Genomic DNA, 20,546 nt, shown 5'->3' with positions numbered 1-20,546 from the left:
CCTGCAGCCACCCACAGAAGAGTTTTAAATGGCCACCACCACATCAAGAAAATTAATCCGTGTCAGGTATTCCCAATTGAAAGCAGTTTATTTAGCAGTTGAAAGCATTAAGGCATCCTGGTCACTCACTTGTGGGTCATTACAACCAAGTCCCTTTAACATCAACGTGCATATAGATAGTGTACATAAAGTGCAAGTGCAGAGCGTTTAGCATAAAACTGGCCCACTCTCCAGCTTTGGCCGTGTATGATAGATTGTGTCCGTACAAAGATAGGAGAGGTTGTGAATCTTAATTTCCCACTTGATCTAAAGCTAAACCCATGTTGCGATTTATTTTTGAGCGATTTTCCCCGCAACTGATGATTTTTTTTGCGCGATGAGCAATTGTTTCTACGATCTAGTGGTGTGGGTATGTGTGCGCGAAAAGACACTTTGTGATGTACGGCGATAACGACTGCCACGGCGGATAGGATCTTTAAGATCCCCAACCACTCCTGCGTAAAGTGCCACAATTGCTTGAACTCTCGTTCGCCCCCGTCGTGTGTTAGGAAGCTGGATTAGGGAATGCTTGTTCATCGGGCCGCGTCACTGAGCGTTCACCAATCCATCTAGTAGTGAGTGAGCTTTAATGATTTTCTGAAGAAAAATATTCAAGTAAGAAAACTTTTTTGTTTGTAAAGCAAAAAAATTCCACTTGCTTTAATAACCGAGTGTATCAAATTTATCGTTTTAGTGAATGATTGCATTTTCACAATCTTATTTTGACATGAATAATAAAAGGTGTACATTTCCGGTCCAGTCAGATAAACCTGATAGAAAACTGGCAGGACTGGACATGTGCAGATCTATGTGTGAACCAGGCCCTTCAGTGAACATAAAACTGGCATACTCTATGTGACGACCTTCTCTCTGTGGCCTCTAGGTGCAGACATAGCTGCGGTGGACAAAGAAGGCCTAACTGCCCTGAGCTGGGCCTGTCTGAAGGGCCACAAAGCCGTCGTCCAGTGTTTGGTGGAGAGAGGCTCTACTATCGACCAGATGGACCGTAACGGGCGCACGCCTCTGGATCTGGCAGCTTTCTACGGAGATGCGGAGATTGTAAGCTGAACCACTAAATGTTTGAATGATAGATGTGCTGAAAGGTTTGCCTGATCTATTCAGCCTTCCAGCAATGTTTAAGCAACCTTCTGTTATAAACACAGTTTTCCTGCTACTGAAGTTCGTATCTAATCTCATGTTTACATATTGCTGCGGATGCCAGCCGCTACATTCCCGCTCTAATAGCTCCCATGGCATCTCGGAGGCAAGCCGCGCATTATAAAGCGTGTTTGTAGAGAGCGGGATGAGAGCAATCCGCACTTCACAGAGGTTTATCTCCTCTGAGCGGTGGTGGGGGAGCAGCAGATATTATACAGAAGGCAGCTTTCCCAGCACTGACATCAGCCATACACAAGTGTTCAGTCAGTGCCGAGCTGCCTGCACCGCCGCTGGCACGAATCCTCGATAAGGATAGGAATTTTCAGCGACTTTTCATAAATCTAAGTTGTGGATACTTTGTCCGTTCTAAGCTTTGATTGATATTGCTCTGAATCTTTCATTTCATGCCAGCTGTGCTGTGGAAATGCTGGACGGATCCCAGGAACCCCGGTGGCTGCAGGTCCTGAGACAGTTCCTGTTTGCTTGGCTGACTTTGTGTGTGCTCCTTTTTTTTATTTGGGGGGGGGGGAGGGGTGGTAAATCGTGACCCTGTATAGGGTTGCTGTCATATTATCGTCCATTACAAAGAATGAAGTTAATGTCATGTTTATCACCTGATGCCTATTCAGTGGGGCTGGAAAGTCACCACCAGTAAGGCAAAACCGTGCTGGACATTTGGGCGCACCAGGCGCAGCCATAAGCAGTAGTAAGAATTACGGCTATAGTGGCGCTTACACATTAATTTGAGTGCCGTCAAAAGACGGAACAAAATTACTATAAGAACAGCGCAGCTCAGCAGCCAGCAATAGCGGACAGCCGAATTACCTCAAGAGGCAGAGCTGTTGACATGAACCTAAGGTGGTACAAGGGAAGGAAACCAGCGGGACGCTCTACATAGTTTCTCCCCTTACCAATAGGGACAATGAAGTCCGCTTACAACTTAAAGTGTACCCAAAGTGACATGTTACATGATAAGATAAACAAGTGTATGTACAGTGCCAAACACACTAACAACTAGGTGGTGTTCCTTGTTTGCCTGATAGCCTTCTGGTGTTAGTTTCTGTCTTGTCAGACTCTTCTCGCATCATAGCGTAACCCTCATTGATAAGAAATTACAGCCATAAAACTTTTTCCTGCCAAGAACATCTTCTGAGTACAGGGGACAGATTAAAAAAAGTCAATATTTTATGTATTTGAGCTCTGGGTCACTTAACTGACTGCAATTGAGCAGAAACAAGAAAACTTTAAATTTACTTTGCAAATGTTGAAATATAAAAGAAAACCATGGGATATCTAAAGAACAAAAAAAAAGTATTTTTTAGGAGTAAGAGGATAAATGCAATTGTTTATCTCGTCAGTTTCTGTTCAACCCTGGTTCACATTAATAGGCTAATTTAATCAATCTGATGCATCAAAACAGATTTTCTGCAGTTCAGTTTGCCTTTCCAGAATGGCGTCATCTGTGCCAAAGTCCTCTACATCCGTGTGTTTGTTTTGTTGTTGGTGAGATGGTTCCATATGCTGCCTAGTTACACACCGCCATCCCGGTTACATCGGAGCACAAGGATTGTGCATCTGATATGATGACGCTTTCTCATATGGTGTTTTCGCTCTGTACAGGTGCAGTATCTGGTTGATAATGGAGCGATGATTGAGCACGTTGACTATAGCGGGATGCGGCCCCTGGATCGAGCCATAGGATGCCGGAATACAGCCGTCGTCGTAACTCTGCTGAGGAAAGGCGCTAAGCTAGGTAACATGTTCTGTTCAGTAATGACACATCCTGGGCTGTACTTGTGCGTTACAAATGCATCATAACCTGGAACTCTAGGGAAATGTGGGAAAATCTCAATCTAATGCATTTGTTTATTAACAAACAACCACTTACTGTAGCCCCATTTAAAGTAGACCTGAATTCAGAACTTGATTTCTGCTCTAAATGATAAGCAACAGCATAACAACCTTTACAGAAAAACATTTCTTTGTTGCAGCCCACATAACTCCTGCAATAATTCTGCAGTGTGTCTGCTTCCTGCTTTCATGGAAGCAGACAAAATATTAACATCCTGTGTTTATAAATTAGCTAATGCTGACAAGGTTCTTGTGCTGACACAGCTGAGAGCTCAAATTACAATTGTGATTGCTTGCAATTGAGGGGGAATTAGACAGGCTCTTCCCTCTAAACACATACAGTGTGGATTCATCTGTGTTTTCCTTGTGTCCTATGTATGAGTTCAGGTCCACTTTAACAATATCAGCATGTCACCCCCAGTATATACAGTATCATTTTTTTTTTCTATGCCTGTGACAAAAGTAAACTTGCTGCAAGGTGTGGTGATCTCTGATTAAAATGTAAGTCTAAAATATTCCCAAGTACTGTTACTATGTTCCTTCTCTACTCTCTCACTGTAAAATTGTCTCCACTAATTACCACTGCTTACCACTCATGCGCGGCTTTGAACAGCAACTCCGTAAACACACAATATGGACTAGTGATGAGTTATTGGCTAACGTAAACAAAATGAGTCACATATCCAATATGGTCAAATAGAGCTAAATTCAGTGATGCAAGAATATTACATTACTGGTCACAGGCTCATTTTAGGATACTGTAATTCAGCTGATGGAAGTGCTCTATTCTATCTGTGTATCTGTTTCAGGTAATCCCCCACAATGCAGCGAGCAGTTGCTGGTGAATTCCTTCCCAAGTGTTTTGGCAGATAGTGTCATGTGTAAAATTCCTACTAGATTTACCCTACTGCATACTTTCCATGCAAAAATATACAGTGAACATTATTTTTTAAACAAGCCAAATAAGCTAACACTTACACCACCCATGTGAAAAATGATCTGCCCTCTAATCCCCGTGAGGCGGGATGGGTTCACCTTTAGGTATAGAAATCTGACTTCAGGCACATCTATTCCAGACTTTACCTAGAGGGGCCACTTGTTGCCGCGTTTTCCTCTGCGTCACTGATGTGCACGCCTCCGTGTCCCTGCCGCGCTCGTCCCGTGTCCCTGCCGCGCTCGTCCCGTGTCGCTGCCGCGCTCGTCCCGTGTCCCTGCCGCGCTTGTCCCGTGTCCCTGCCGCGCTTGTCCCGTGTCCCTGCCGCGCTCGTCCCGTGTCCCTGCCGCGCTTGTCCCGTGTCGCTGCCGCGCTTGTCCCGTGTCGCTGCCGCGCTTGTCCCGTGTCGCTGCCGCGCTTGTCCCGTGTCGCTGCCGCGCTTGTCCCGTGTCGCTGCCGCGCTTGTCCCGTGTCGCTGCAGTGCTTGCCTCCGTGTCACTGCAGTGCTTGCCCCCCGTGTCGCTGCCGCGCTTGTCCCGTGTCACTGCAGTGCTTGCCCCCCGTGTCGCTGCCGCGCTTGTTCCGTGTCGCTGCAGTGCTTGCCTTCGTGTCGCTGCCGCGCTTGTCCCGTGTCGCTGCCGTGCTTGTCCCGTGTCGCTGCCGCGCTTGTCCCGTGTCGCTGCAGTGCTTGCCTCCGTGTCGCTGCCGCGCTTGTCCCATGTCGCTGCCGCGCTTGTCCCGTGTCGCTGCAGCGCTTGCCTCCGTGTCACTGCAGTGCTTGCCCCCCGTGTCGCTGCCGCGCTTGCCCCTGCGTGGCAGTGCCTCTGTCACTGCCATTCTCGCAGATTTTTGCACATGCCTGCAGCTTGGCATTTGCAAGGATGCCATAGCGATAACATAAAATGAGGATCGCCCTTGAGGAGATAGACTAGTCCAAAATCTGTCAGCTTTTTACTATCTACTGTAAGTGACAGCAACATAGGAAAAAATGTAATTTAGAATGCATTTTATTCTAGAAGAGATGAACATTTTATAAGTATGTATTTAATTGTTTTTGTGATAGTGGTCCTTTAAATGAAGTAAATATAGAAAAACTGTGTGATGTGTGAAAGGCAGCGAGAGCAGTGCAGATATACAGCAATAGTTATGAAGCGGGGGGAGGGGGGGGGGGGGGAGACCTGTTCACGTCACGATAAGGTGACTTGTATTTGTGTTTCCACTGTGCTTGGCTTCTAATACAGCTTATAAGATCTGACCTTGGCATACTTATTAGTCAGAGTACAGATATATATATATATATATATATATATATATATATATATATATATATATATTTATTCTGTTACCATTTACCTTAATATATGTGATGACAATGTGTGTCACTGGGGGGAAGCGGATGTCACTTCCCTACTGTGCTCTTATTGTGCTCACACATCTGTTCCATGCACACAAGGAAGTGACCACCATAGCTGACATAACATCTGTACCGAGCGGAGTCACTGCAGTCTGTAGTCCAACAACTTCACTTAGAAAGCTGCACACATAACGGGCCCAAACATTACTCGTTTTGCGGCATCAGTATCTAAAAGATTCTTTAATAATGATTGAATCTGCCAGAGATCGTCGCTGCAATGAGGCCACCTGAATGTTATTTTGATAGATTTGCAGCTGATTGGCTGTCGGGCGCACGGCAGTTCCGGGGCTCAATTTCCTGAGTACTGACTGACCCCCAGCTGGTCTCTCCCCATGTGTAATGTTTACCCCCCAGGTTCACCTATCCTCCAGTGCGTCTCCTCCAGTGTCCTGAGTCTTCTCTCCATCGTAACCAGAGGCACTTGTACCACGTGACCTGAAGATATGTATAAGGCCACGCACATGCCGCTGGGCCACGTGGTACAGGTGCTTCTGGCGGCAATGGAGAAAAGACTCAGGACGGGGGAAGGTGTGCCGGCAGATAGGTGAGCCCAGGGGGTACACATTGGGGGAGACCAGCTAAGTGTCCAGCAGGCAGAGACGCAACCTTTTAAGAAGGTAAAAAATTGCTTTATCTATGCAAAAGAGCTTCTCTTACCTGCTCCAAATCAGTCCTGCTTAACCAGCCAAGAATCAATGAGAGACCGCTTTTAGATTTTACTGCAGGAAAGTAGCTCTGCTTTGTTTTACAATTTTAAAGAGAAAACATAACCAAGAATTGAACTTCATCCCAATCAGTAGCTGAAACCCCAATTTACATGAGAAATCCTTTTCACAAACGGATTATCAGGGGGCTCTGTATGGCTGATATTGTGGTAGAAACTGTGGTATTATGGTCCTGGCAGTTTTCTGACTGTGAACCTCATTGCATTGTGGGAAACAGCTGTTTCCAACTGCCAAAAAAGCAAGCAGCATCTCCTTCCACTGACATCACCTGCAAGCATTAAAAATGTCACCATGTGATAAATGTCAGAATGTAAATTAGGGAAAGGAAAACTTTTACAGTGGGCAAGCACTGACTAAGTCACTTAAAAAATAATTATTGTAAAAATGAAGCCCTTTTTTTATTACTTTATTTTCACTGGAGTTCATCTTTAAAAAGTAGTGTGGCTATCTAACTGCAATTGTGACCGTGTGATGCAGTGTTATAATTAACCACTTAATGACATGCTGACTTCTAAAAACGTCCTGCTAGAGCCTCTTAATGGCTCCAGGACATTTTTATAAGTCAGGCAGTGCTGCTGTGCACGTGAAAATAGTGAGAAAAAAACCCACCATTGAAAAAATACACCTTTATTTCCAAGTAATATATTGTCAACATACTTTGTACTAGGGACATAATTAGAATCTTGGGATAACCAGGACAAATGGGCAGATACAATGTGTGGGTTTTATGCACAGTAGCCGTGTTTATATTAAAACCATAAAGTTTTTCCTTGTATTTCCCTTTAAAATGCATAGAAAATAAAGTAATTACTGAAAACAAATATCAACCCCAAAAAGCCCAATTGGTGGTGAAAAAAAACAAGATATTTCATTGTAATAAGTAGTGATTAACCACTTGCCGACCGCACGCTTATACCGCGCGTCGGCAAAGTGGCAGCTGCAGGACCAGCGACGCAGTTCTGCGTCGCCGGCTGCAGGCTAATTAATCAGGAAGCAGCCGCTCGCGCGAGCGGCTGCTTCCTGTCAATTCACGGCGGGGGGCTCCGTGAATAGCCTGCGGGCCGCCGATCGCAGGTCGCAGGCTAAATGTAAACACAAGCAGAAATGATCCGCTTTGTTTACATTGTACGGCGCTGCTGCGCAGCAGCGCCGTAAGGCAGATTGGCGATCCCCGGCCAATCAGCGGCCGGGGATCGCCGCCATGTGACAGGGGACAGCCTGTCACTGGCTGCACAGGACGGATAGCGTCCTGTGCAGCCCGGATCACCAGGGGGGCCAGGTAGGAGAGGGAGGGGGGGGATTTCGCTGCGGAGGGGGGCTTTGAGGTGCCTCCCCCCCCCCGCAACACCCGGCAGGCAGGAGCGATCAGACCCCCCCAGCACATCATCCCCCTAGTGCGGAAAAAAGGGGGGCGATCTGGTCGCTCTGCCTGCACCCTGATCTGTGCTGGGGGCTGCAGAGCCCACCCAGCACAGATCAGCTAAAACAGCGCTGGTCCTTAAGGGGGGGTAAAGGGTGGGTCATCAAGTGGTTAAGACAAGACAAATAACATTTATATTGCGCTTTCCTCCTGGCGGACTCAAAGCGCCAGAGCTGCAGCCACTAGGACGTGCTCTATAAGCAGTAGCAGTGTTAGGAAGACTTGCCTAAGGCCTCCTACTGAATAGGTGCTGGCTTACTGAACAGGCAGAGCCAAGATTCGACCCCCGGTCTCCTGTGTCAGAGGCAGAGCCCTTAACCACTACACCATCCAGCCACCGCTATTAAGCTATTGGCAAATGAAAGGGATGAGCACTGAAAGGTGAAAATCGATCTTGTCCATTAGGGTAAAAACCACCTTGGGGTGAAGTGGTTAAAGCTATATAACTGGAAAAAAAAATATTACTATTTTCTTTGCTACTAATGTTCTGTCTGTTATCCTTAATACACATACAATTAATTATCTCATAACTTTATTTTCGCTTCAGATCTGCTTAATTATGAAGTATTACTAGCAAATATTTGTCAAGGGGTAATTAAAACAATGTTCTATGCCATAGAATCTATGGGGTACTTGGTCAAAACAGTGAGGTACATATTATAATTATATTATGCTGGGAATACACGATGAGTTTTTTTTTATTTTAGGGGGGGGGGGGGGGCAGATTTACTTTCCGATCAATTTCCATTCACTTCTATGAGAAAAATCAATCAGAAAAAATCATGGAAATTGGATTGGGCCTGTCGGAAATTATCTATAGAGCCATCTATCTGCTGAAGGACCTCGGGGTGTATTCCCAGCATTAGGAAACAGTGCTATAGAAGCTCTGCATAGTGAGCTGTGTGGCACATGCAATCCTATGTCCGGCATCCAGTCCTGTGTGTTGTTTCCAGTCACACTTCTCTGGTCACAGACCTTTTTTTTTTTTTTTCTTCCTCCCTTTTGCACTTTTTTCTTGGACTTAAATTGTCTTTTTTCCTTGTAGGAAATGCAGCCTGGGCAATGGCCACTTCTAAACCGGATATCCTGATTATTCTGCTGCAGAAATTAATGGATGAAGGCAACATCCTATACAGGGTAAGCTTTTCGTGAAAAATCTAAAAAAGCATATTTACAAGTATGGCTTTGTGGTTTTTTTTTTTTTTTTTTTTTTTTACGGGCGGGCATGGGGGGGACCGGAGCAACTTTGGCCATACGCTTAGCTAGCGAAATGCTAGCTAAAGCATTAAGCCTCAGAAACCGTGTACCGCCAAGAGGGTTAAAGAGAACCCGAGGTGTGTTTAAAGAATGTTATCTGCATACAGAGCCTGGATCTGCCTATACAGCCCAGCCTCTGTTGCTATCCCAAACCCCACTAAGGTCCCCCTGCACTCTGCAATCCCTCATAAATCACAGCCGTGCTGTGAGGCTGTGTTTACATCTGTAGTGTCAGTCTCAGCTGCTCCCCCGCCTCCTGCATAGCTCCGGTCCCTGCCCCCGTCCCTTCCCTCCAATCAGCAGGGATGGAAGGGATGCAGGCGGGGACTGGAGTTCTGCAGGAGGCGGGGAGAGGAGCAGACTGACACTATAGAGATAAACACAGCCAGCTCTGACAAGCTGTTTGTCAGCAGCATGGCTGTGATTTATGAGGGATTGCAGAGTGCAGGGGGACCTTAGGGGGGTTTGGGATAGCAACAGAGGCTGAGCTGTATAGGCAGATCCAGCCTCTGTATGCAGATAATATTCTTCAAACCCACCTCGGGTTCTCTTTAAGGTGCTCATTAATGGTGACATTTTAACCAACGATTGACCTTCCAATCTGATAATTGTGATCAGATTGGACGGTGCCAGTTGACAACAAACAATCAGATTATTAAACCACTTTGAGGATTGATTCTATCTGAAATGAAATAAATCCTATTTGCTGAGCTGATTTACGATTATCTCCTATAAATCACAATTATCAGAAGGTTGATTGTTCACTAAATTTGCAGAGTAATGGGGCTCCTTCAGAGCAGAACTCCAGTCTTATGCTGGTTACACATGGTGCGTTCCCGCACTCGATGCGCCCGTCGATTCGCGTCGACTCAATTATTTCCAAGCATTTCCGAGCGCATTTTGATGATTGTTAGGTCGATTTACATGTAAAGTATGCCAAATCGACCTAACGATCCATCGAAACGTGAATCGGACATGTTGGAAATGATCGAGTCGACGTGAATCGACGGGCGCATCGAGTGCGGGAATGCGAAGTGTGTATCCAGCATAAAGCTTCTGTATTGGAAAGAATAAGGAAAGGTCACACACTGTAGATCTAGTATTGCTGTCCATGCTCCCATTCTGGAGGCTTCCAAGGGTTTTGGTGGCACTTTAGAACAGGAAGAAGTGTTGAATCCGGATGATACCATTTATTGGCTAACTTAAAAGAATAAGAGTAAGCAAGCTTTCGGCTGTATGACCTTCGTCAGGCTTCAATCCTACTGCTACTACTTAGAGCAGGAAGTGAAGGAATCTCCTAAGACCCCTTCCCAGCATTCACGTTGCAGGCCACGCAGGTAGCCATGGCAACGCACGGCACCCGCTATGCGACTCTCCCCAATGTGGATGTGATTTCCATTTATTATAATGAATGGGAATCACAATGCTTTTGTGTATTTTTGTCTGCAAACATGCGTTGTGATTCAGCTGTGAATTGCAACACATGGATGGAAACATCAGACATCGCAGTCTATGCACTTCTGATGTCCCGGCGGATCGCGTCGCTGTGCATTACTAAAAAGGTTTTCTGAGATTGCATAGATCAGGTCATCTGAGTTATATCCACAGGCTGGACCAGATTCGTAGCTTGTACTGAGCCCAGTGAACATGATAGGTGCTCATTTACCAGTGTCACTGTTTCCTTGCAGAAAGGGAAGATGAAAGAGGCTGCACAGAGGTACCAGTACGCTCTCAGGAAGTTTCCCCGAGAGGGTTTCGGAGAGGAGATAAAAGCTTTCAATGAGCTGCGGGTTTCCCTCTACTTGAATATGTCCAGATGCCGCCGAAAAACAAATGTGAGTAGAGAAGCCCCATAAAGTGTCAATTACCCCTCCTGAGGGTATTTTCATGTATGTTTTTCAGCACATTAACCCATTCGCGTTCCGTCGTTTTCACGTGAGAAATGTTCACCTCCCATTCATTAGCCTATAACTTTATCACGACTTATCACAATGAACTGATCTATATCTTGTTTTTTCCGCCACCAATTAGGCTTTCTTTGGGGGGTACATTTTGCTAAGAGCCACTTTACTGTAAATGCATTTTAACAGGAAGAATAAGAAAAAAATGGAAAAATTCATTATTTCTCAGTTTTCAGCCATTATAGTTTTAAAATAATACATGCCTCCATAATTAAAACTCACGTATTATATTTGCCCATATGTCCCGGTTATTACACCGTTAAAATTATGTCCCTATCACAATGTATGGCGACAATATTTTATTTGGAAATAAAGGTGCATTTTTTTCCATTTTGCATCTATCACTATTTACAAGTTTAAAATAAAAAAAAATATAGAAATATTTCATCTTTACATTGATATTTAAAAAGTTTAGACCCTTAGGTAAATACATGTTTTTTTTTTTTTATAGTAAACATTTTATTTGGGTAGTTTTTTGGGGGTGGGGTAAACAATAGATTTATAATGTAAATGTGTGTTCATTTTTTATTTTTTTTTTAACTTTCAGTTGTAGTATTACTTTTTGGCCACAGGATGGCGGCCATGAGTTTGTTTACATGACGTCACTCTAAGCGTAACACGCTTAGAGCGACGCATGGGGGAGGTGACAGCCAGAAAAAGCACAGCTTCCGAGAGAAGCTGTCGCTTTTTCAGCGGGGGAGAGGAATCCGTGATCGGGCACCATAGCCCGATACATTGATTCCGTGGCTACCGAATCCGTGGCCGGGAGTGCGCGTGCACGCGCGGGAGCGCGCATGGTTCCTGGACGTAGATTCTACGTCCAGGAACCAAAATAGGTTAAGGACACACAGATTCCATTATATGCACAATTTGCATCCAGGAAAAATCTGGACAGCAGTGCTGTAAGTTTCAGAGTGCTGCATGAGATTTTTGTGACATCGTTCGCACTTTGTGTGGATTTTTATTAATGTCAGTAGAATCCAAGGGGGGGGGGGGGGGGGGGAAGAAAACTGGCAATTACACATGCAAATTTGTATGTAAAAACACAGACTTACGTATTCGCATACAATTACACGTCTGGAAACAGTCCCTAAGTTTATCTTTAACGAAAAGTTACAATACATGCGTCAGAGGGCACCCAGTGCCATGCTGCTTGTTCAGACCCGGTTATGATGTACCTCTGTTTTGATTTCTAGGACTTTGGCATGGCTGAAGAGTTTGCAACCAAGGCACTAGAGCTGAAACCAAAGTGTTATGAAGCTTATTACGCCAGGGCAAGGGCAAAGAGGAACAGCAGGTAATGGCACTTTTTTTTCGGGTAACTAGCTGTCTTGATAATCTCCTAATCGAGGTGGTATGAAAACTAAACCATTGCTCAATGTTCTAACAATAGAGATGATCTTGCATTCTGACTTTTTGTACAGATTCCCAGTGACTTGAAACTGAACCAGTCATGCCCAGTAGCTGCTGATGAACCATCTGGTTAATTAACCAGAAGCTACTAGACAGGATTGTCTCAGTTTCAAGTCAGTGGAAATGTGCATGTGAAGTAAGAATTTAAGCTCATCTCTGTGATGCAAATGTAAACTGAGGTCCTCCCTTTAGAAATAAAATTAAGGATGACCAGTTATAAACCAGGAGGACATTGTGACCCCTTTATGGTTCGCCCCCATTATAGGGCCAGTTAATATAAGCTCAACCACCACTGGACTTGCCAATCCGTTACCTATTCCATGTCAAACTGTTCCTGTTACCACTCTACTTCCCCCACTGGTGCCACCACTACTTTTGGTCTTCTGACCGGTCTGGCCACCGCAGAGCACAATATGGAGGATGATAGGGAGTGTTTGGTATAGTTGCCTATTCCAGTAGATGGGTCTTCAGTCTTCACTCGGCAGCTCCCCACCCTCCCTCAGACTTGCTATGGTCATGGACATCACATATCCATATGAACACTAAATGACAGAGCCTACGGTGGTGAGTTGGGCAGAGTGAAGACTGAAGGCTCAGCAGCTGGACTCTAATTCTTTAAACCGTCTTATTTTAGTCCAAATTTATAATATATATATGTTTTTCTTACAGGCAATTTGTTGCAGCCCTTGCTGATCTGAATGAGGCGCTGAAATTGTGCCCCAACAACTTGGAAATAAAAAGACTCTTGACTCGCGTTGAAGAAGAGTTTAAACAGCAGCAAAAGAACCAACAGCAGAAGCAGTACCAGCCACCTCTCCCACCAACCAACGATTCAGACCAAGAGGATGAAGCTCTGGATGAAACACTAGACAATCATTTAAGTATTGAGGAGATTCCAGAAGATGAAAGTCCAATTCCCGACAAACTCCCTGGAAATTCAAAGCTGCTGGACGCTGCTAACAACAACAGAGTGACGGAGTTTATAAACCAGAAATTTCGCTCCGAGTCTCCAGAGGAGCACGTTGGTAAAAATGTGTGTTTGCAGCAAGCGCTGGTGCAAAGACCAACGAAGCAGGCACAGATAGTTAAAACAAACCAACACATGAATTCCTTGCAGTCACTGACAAGATCTGCCAACAGTTTTTCTGCTCCGAAGAATCAGACCTCTGCCACCTTAGCACCTCCAAGTCCTCTTTCCTTAAGGCCAACCGTACACCAACTTAGTATGAGAAGCCCACATACAGATGGGACACAGTCAATGTCTTCTGGAGCTCACTGTTCAGCATACAATGAAAAAGTTCCATCCGGGCTTGCCGTCCATAGGCAACCTGGTGAGATCATTCAGTCCTACAAGGCTTCAGGCTCTTTTGTTTCAAAAACAGCAGAAAGGTATGTAGGGCTTTCTGCACCCAAAGAGAGCCAATTGCCCTGTAAAGAAAAGTCAGCAGTAGTGGTAGAAAGTAAAAGAACAGTAATCCACAGTTTGACCTCAAGCAATAGCTTTTCTGAAGGTGTTAAGGGACCAGATGTGCGCAGCAAGGAAAACAAGCCCAACCAAGCTGTAAGCACAGCAGTGGAACACAGACCTCGAAATATACCCTTTATGGGGATCATGGACAAAACTGCCAGATCTTTGCAGCAAAATACTCCGCCTGCTCGGAGTTGGCAGAACCAAACAGCAGACCTAAACCCAGGTCCTTCTGGAACTGTCTCATCTGTAAGTTTTGAAAAATTCACTTCTAGGCCGGCCACCACGTATGGGAATCAAAACAAGACCATGCCGAATGTCTATGGAGGAAATGCCCACAATGGAGTATTCTCAAAAGACTTTGAGGAAGGGAAGTGTCAACCATCCAGCTTCAGCCAAGAATCCAAGCCTGTTGGTCAGTCCTACCAAGATGCCATTCTGAGGTCACAATCTCTTCTGAGCAAAGACTCCATGTCTTCTACAAAACCAAAACGATCCTTCATAGAGTCAAATGTTTAACAAACGTGGCACTAGCTCCGGTCTCTTTTGTTAGTTACCCGGCAATGTAGATGGTTCTTGTGCTGGAAATAACAAATATTTGCTTCACTTTGCTGTCCAATGTCCATTAATTCTGTTTTTTAGGGGAAGTTTTAATGGAAATGGAATGCAAATAATTTTGAATATCATAATCTCAGAAACCATTTACTATACAACTGTGTTTCCAGAAATGAAACCTGTGCTGAATGTTTGAACTACAAAAGTAAGAAAAAGCCAAAAAATAAAATTATGTGAAGGCTGCAGGTCAGTTCCCTTTGATGTCTCTGGATTACCGTGATCTACCCAGGGATTTTTCATACAGCAGTTCCCATAGTTATTAATCTAGTGATGGATGTGGAACAGATGCTTTGTACTCCCCTTCTGGGTGTTTCACTGCCAGGTGCAGCCTAGAAACACTCAGGAACCCTGAAAGACTACCTGAGACTACAATACAGGACATGATGTATACAGAGGAAAGGACCTTCTGCATTTTAATGGGAAATATTTACCTCTCTTGTATTAGGAGTTTCTGTGGGCAACGTGTAACAAGCTTACTAGCAGTGCATGAGCACATGACTGCAACTGATTGGTTGGCAAGACATAAAAGTCAAGCAAGTTACTTACTCGTGGATTTCCATTGGGTTTGCAGTTGGTTCCACTGCCTCATTTATTATTGCTTTTTAAAATGTTGCGCCGAAACCTGGCGACTTAGTGACTCATCACTTTAACCATTTGAGTTTGCGGTTCTTATAACCCTGTTTCTTCCTCAGGAACACAATATCCACAGTGGGTGATGGTGCAGTTGATTTATATATGGAACACGCAATTTGCCACAATTGTTCTAAATAACTGGAATGTCAGTGTTATATAATATTACAATGGTGCCTTTAAAAGAGAAAAAAAAAAAAGATTTAAACCAATGTTTTTATGCGGTTAGCCATTTAAAATGTTTGAGTTTTTGCTGGGTGCCTTATGCCACCACTGGGAGTGTGGAATCCGAAATATGAGATACAAGTATCCAAAGACTGGTTGGTGAGGTTTCCAAGGCAGCTGAAAATTGGCCCCTCCATGCAGATATGAAGGAGTCTCTCTGCCATTTTGAAAGCACGAGAATTTGTAGAAGGACTCCATAAATGGCCGGGCACACAAATTAGAATAACCTTTGTAATTTATACAGTCAACAATTTCTAGTACTTTAAGGCCTCTATCAGATGAGAGGCTGAACAACGCACTTGCCGAAGGGTGGGCCATCTGTACAGTTCCGGTACTTAATCCTGTATCAACTCAGAAGTATTTGCGTCTCATTGACCATCCCTAGTCATTACTGACTAGGGGCGTCACACGGGTCCAATTTTCATTTATCGTGAAAACCAGTCAGCTGTCTTAGGATGGTGTTACAGTGTTGGGTAATGGGATAATTTGCTTGCTGGCCTCAAGGCTTCCTATGCAAAGTGCAAAAGAGGAATTCCAACACACATTTCTTAAAGCTGAACTCCAGTCATAATATAATTTTATTTTTGAAGTTGGATATAAAATAGCTGTATTATACATGGAGCATTTCTAGGTGCAGAGCTGCCATGGCCTAGCATGATACAGCAGGGAGTGTAGCACGTGCCATGGTCTAGCACACAGGTGTCAAACAAAGGAACTGCCAGCTGAATGCGACCCTCCATGCCATTTTATGCAGTCATGAAGAGTTTCAAATGTGCAGTGCATCATTGTAAGCAGCAAAAGAACAATAGCACACAGGCTTCCCATTGGGGGAGCACACCGGTGACAGTGTTTCTGACTGAAACATTGTCAGTTTGAGCCGGGGTGCAACCATAACCCACAAGACTTCCACCCCCACAGGGCCCTCTTCTGAGATCCAAATCTCTCGGCCCCAGTGTGGAAAAAAAGACATACAGACCCCCCTCCCCCCCCCAACACCATCTTTGGCACATAGCAGAATAGCGCAGTGGAACAGTGTAATATTTACCTGCTTCAGCAATGCATTGTGTCTCTTCTGTTCTTCCTGGAAGTCGCACGCTCTATGCAGCATACCTCCTTTTCCAGATCACATGACATGCATTCAGAGCCAGAGGTGGCGCAGGTAAATATTAAACTGCTCCACTGCGCTACTCTGCAGACGGGGGAGGAGCAGCCCCCATGGTCACTATAGTTATACCACTTAGTTTGAGATTATCCATTAAATGTTGAATCCTGATAAAAAAAATAATTTGGTCCAATACTTAGGCTATGTTTTTGATTTTGGCTATGGTACATCAGGGAGTGTAGTAGAGGAGTTGCTTCCATAGCCTTCCTTTCAGCTGAGTTATCCCTCTTCCTTGTGGAGCATCAGTCAGTGTTGTGTGGATAGCAGGGATGGTCAGTGAGATGGAGCAGTGCATTTCAGCGCTGCTAGATTTGGGCGCAGCCATAGACTATAATGGGAATCAGTCTATAGCGGCGCTCAGTGAGTAACGTCGGCGGCGTCAGAAGACGGAGCTTAAGTTGCTTAAAAAACACAATAATTCGGCCTCCAGAAATCGCTGGAAGCCAAATTATTTCATTCCCTACCATCCATGTCGGCCTGGAGGGAGAATAGTAATTAATACGGCCCAGACTTGTGCAAAAGCAGGATCAGCCATATACCGGCTGTATCCTGCGCCCAAGTCTACCGGCACCGATTTCATATGTACGCCAGTGAGATGCCAGTAAGTTTCTGCTAATGCAAAGGTATGCAGCTTGGAATTGGACCAATTCGAATCATCAGCTACTGCATTTGATTGATCCAATTTCAAGATCTGTAAAGATCTGTATTATTATCTCATTGACCACCCCTAGGGGAGAAATCACCTAATGAGCAAATCTTCACTCACACGGGCAAGACCTGTGCTGTACATGAACAGTGTTTGCATCTCCTGATGCAATACAAAGTGATGCAAACTATCAGCTGTGCAGTCTGTAATAAATCTGCTGGTGCAGTCTGGGAGATACTGATCGTTTGCCTGATCTACCACACGTTCTATAGCGTATGCAGATGAGAATAGGCGTTGCCATCAGCACCTTAAATGACCAGGAAAATTTTGTCTCTACAAACTTTCCCTTTAATCACTGCAGTTGGCCGATCTTAGTGGTCATGTGACTGGAGACCCTGCTTATTGGGCTCAAATCTCTGGGTTATCTATATGGACACGCTGGTTTAAACTTAGCTGTGGAAGACTATAAAAAAACCACCTTGGTCAAGAATTGTTAAAGAATCCAGCGTCTGTACAGCAGCCTCTAAAGATCTGGTATGCTGGATCTCCATTGTCCTCCCCACTCCCCCAGGAATCCACTCCATCCTGCACTGCTTGTTCTCCCTCTGCCCCCTCCATAGCAACAGACACATCTCTAGCCTGGAGGCTAGTAACATCTGCACAGCACTGTCACCCAAGGGATTGTGGCTGACTACTGACTGGCAACAGAAATGCCCGGTGTGTATGGGGCTTAGGAAGCAGTGCGCAGAATGGGGACAGTAAATTAATTTCATCCCAGTATGAGGAATGTGTTGTCAACTGCTCAGTACCAGAAAGTATTTGATCACTTAACTTGCTGGAATCACTCTGCAGTATTTACCTAGCTTGCCCTCCAGCTCCTCCAACAGTGCATGGCTAGCAGATGATTTCACGCATACACAATTGGGGGTTACTGGTGTCCCAGCAGTGTGACTAACTACAGAGCATGCTTTGCTGTCTTGTGGGGTTGGGCTGAAATGGGAGAGGATGGGAAATTTGCATATTTTTCTGACCCTCTGTTACTGCAGCTCCCATCACCCAGGGGTAGTGTGAGGAGCTGGACTTCCTGTTTCCTGCATTCTCCATATACAGCAGACAGTTCCCGGTATCCAGCACCAGCAGGGATCGCCTGATGCCAGATGCACGTGATTGCTTGAGCTGAAAAAGAACACCCCCCCCCCCCCCCACCCCTTATGGCTAGCAGCCTTTCCTGCAGCACCCTAGTGGCTTTCCTGCTGCCCCGTGCACAGAAGGCGGAGTGTCACCTGACCGAGTGCATGGCGGCAGCTAGATGTCACTGGAGGTTCAGTAAGTATTTGAAAAGCCTCAAAACCCGCCAAAACAAAGTCCCTGTTATCCCTCAGGCATGCCGGTTAGTTGAGACTTCCAATTGCCCGAGTTACAGATAAACTGTACATTTATTAGGATAACCCCAGTACAAGCTTTAGCCAGGCGCACAGGTTTTCTACTATGGATACCGTATATGGCTAATACATTGCAAAGGGGGGACAATAGGAAGTTCAGCTTACATCAGTACTGCATGCCCTGTCCACAAGCAGCAATAAAATCCACCACTAAACCTAAAGCCCAATCTACACGATACGATTCTTTGTACAAGTCAATTACGATTCTATTTACGATTTGATTAAATCAGACATGTCCGATAGGGATTCGATTCAGTTCGATTTGCAATTACAAAACAATGGCAAATTGAATTGCATCGAATCCCGATCGGAAATATGTCGGATTTAATCGAATCGTAAATAGAATAGTAATCGAATCGTACAAAGAATCGTACCGTGTAGATTGGGCTTAACATAAGAGACAGACCAGTGTCAGGAGTTACAGCTGAAATAATTGTTGGTTGGAATTTCTCATGTAATAGTTCTGGAGTTTTTGAGATGCGGTGTTGGTAACTCTTTGTAATCAGGTTCATTTGGAAAATATCAATCCTGTACAGTGTTGTAAATGAATGTTTAAATAACAATCTGCTATATTTTATACAGGGGAGTGATGATAGGTAAGTTGTACCATAATGTATAACTGTGTATTGTTTCTATAAAATAATCAGATTTCCTTTTTATGTGTAAATAACGTGTAACCTTTTGCTATGTATGGCCATATATATAGAGCAATGCATGTTAAGGCTTCCACCATGCTGTCTATTGCACTGAGCTAATCTCCCATGTATGACAAGTATCAGTCCTGGCAGTTGGCGCACTTTACTCCTTTTGTATAAACTGACACCTTTAAGGTGCTATTTTTAGAAAATAATTGTACATTAATAGAGAATAAGGTACCAGAAAGCTTTGCCACTTGTATAGAGGGAACTGGTTCCATATATATATTACGTTTCTAATAGGATTATGGCCTAATCGTGGTGGGGGAGCTATTTTGTTACCTGCAGCCATTTTGTTTGCGGAGGCCCAATCTATAAAATACAGAACACTTTCTATTGCTCTCCTAGCAACCAATTGGTTACTAGGGATGGTTAGAAGATGCAGTGGTTGGTTGGTAGGAGTGGTACAGGAAGTGTACTATACAGCCGGTGATATCACTGGTTCTCAGCCAATAGAGGTAGTAATCATCTACATTCTAGTTATGTCCTCAAAAATGGCAGCCTCCACTTTGCTTAGGTAGCTGTTTCTTAATAGAACTTTTCATTTTGGCATTTTTCATAACGGTTCAGCATTCAAGTTTTAGGGTATAACAAAAATGTTTGGACTTTCTGCTGCTTTAATAGTTCACTTTCTGTACATATTTAGAACGTTTAGGCTTCCCCGCAGCTTAGTTAAGATGGAACATTCTTGTAGCGCGTCTGGTCAATGTAAAATAAGAAAATGTTAACAAGACATTCACCAATGTTTATGTCCCAATATAGCTTATTTATTTTTACAACTCTGTATCTTCATTTGGCTGTAGCTATCTTTTGCACATCTACTGTACTTCCATAAGGAATAAAAATACCATTTTATATAATGCTGCTGCTTTTGTTTCATTTACTGTTTTCTAGCAAGTATTTATGTCACAGTGGTGCAGCCCAACCGCCACTTTAGAACATGGCTTACCGCACTGCAGCACCTGTGCGACAGTTACAGTGTGGTGGGTGGGTTGCGGTACAATGGGTTGCAGTGTGGTAACGCACTGTATGTAGTGAGTTATAAGTTACTGCTAAATGTGAACGTTAACAGTAAAAGTGGAGCATACCTTTCACTGACTGTATGCTTTGCTGCACCTAACACAGTGCACAGGGATGCTCAACTCTGAATTCGGGTGAAACCTGGATAGTTGCTATCCGTATTTCACCGTTAATTACAATCACCTGGGCGGGGGTGGGTCAATCTTACTTATCTGACGTCTTCTTCGGTCCATCCCTCGGCGCCTCCCCTGATGCGGTCCACGTGCGTCACGTGATTAAAAACACTTCCTCCTTAAACTCGGAAGTGTTTGTACTCACGTGACCGCATAGTGGGCGGTGCCGAGGGATGGACCGAAGAAGACATCAGATAGTTAAGATCGCCGCCGCCGCCCCCCCCCCCCCCCCCCCCGGTGATTGTAATTAACAGGGCGAAATCCGGATAGTAACTATCTGGGCTTCACCCGAATTCGG

At 44.6% G+C, this 20,546-nt stretch overlaps 2 protein-coding genes across 15 annotated transcripts in view; one reads left to right on the top strand and one right to left on the bottom strand.

Annotated features, from left to right (window-relative positions):
* TANC1 (tetratricopeptide repeat, ankyrin repeat and coiled-coil containing 1) overlaps nucleotides 1–19,915 on the top strand; it is a 324,590-nt gene extending 304,675 nt beyond the window's left edge. For all 5 annotated transcript variants that reach the window (XM_068245707.1, XM_068245709.1, XM_068245710.1 and 2 more), the window contains 6 exons: nucleotides 923–1,098; nucleotides 2,818–2,950; nucleotides 8,587–8,678; nucleotides 10,487–10,633; nucleotides 11,956–12,056; nucleotides 12,842–19,915. In XM_068245707.1, coding sequence (XP_068101808.1) covers nucleotides 923–1,098; nucleotides 2,818–2,950; nucleotides 8,587–8,678; nucleotides 10,487–10,633; nucleotides 11,956–12,056; nucleotides 12,842–14,159 — 1,967 coding nt within the window. In that variant the 3' untranslated portion in view covers nucleotides 14,160–19,915. The remainder of the gene's footprint in view (nucleotides 1–922; nucleotides 1,099–2,817; nucleotides 2,951–8,586; nucleotides 8,679–10,486; nucleotides 10,634–11,955; nucleotides 12,057–12,841) is intronic.
* Nucleotides 1–20,546, bottom strand: part of WDSUB1 (WD repeat, sterile alpha motif and U-box domain containing 1) — a 157,445-nt gene that overhangs the window by 71,457 nt on the left and 65,442 nt on the right. For 2 of the 10 annotated variants that reach the window (XR_011022848.1, XM_068245720.1), the window contains one exon: nucleotides 2,548–3,024. The exons of the other annotated variants lie outside the window; for them this stretch is intronic. The gene's annotated coding sequence lies outside the window, so the exon portion shown is untranslated. Of the gene's footprint in view, nucleotides 1–2,547; nucleotides 3,025–20,546 lie in introns of those variants that run through there. 10 annotated transcript variants of the gene reach the window in all.

Source organism: Hyperolius riggenbachi, chromosome 7 (genome assembly GCF_040937935.1).
Source record: "Hyperolius riggenbachi isolate aHypRig1 chromosome 7, aHypRig1.pri, whole genome shotgun sequence".
Classification (NCBI taxonomy): Eukaryota; Metazoa; Chordata; class Amphibia; order Anura; family Hyperoliidae; genus Hyperolius; species Hyperolius riggenbachi.
Note: the sequence above shows the minus strand (reverse complement) of the source record. Positions and strands in the feature narration are given on the sequence as shown.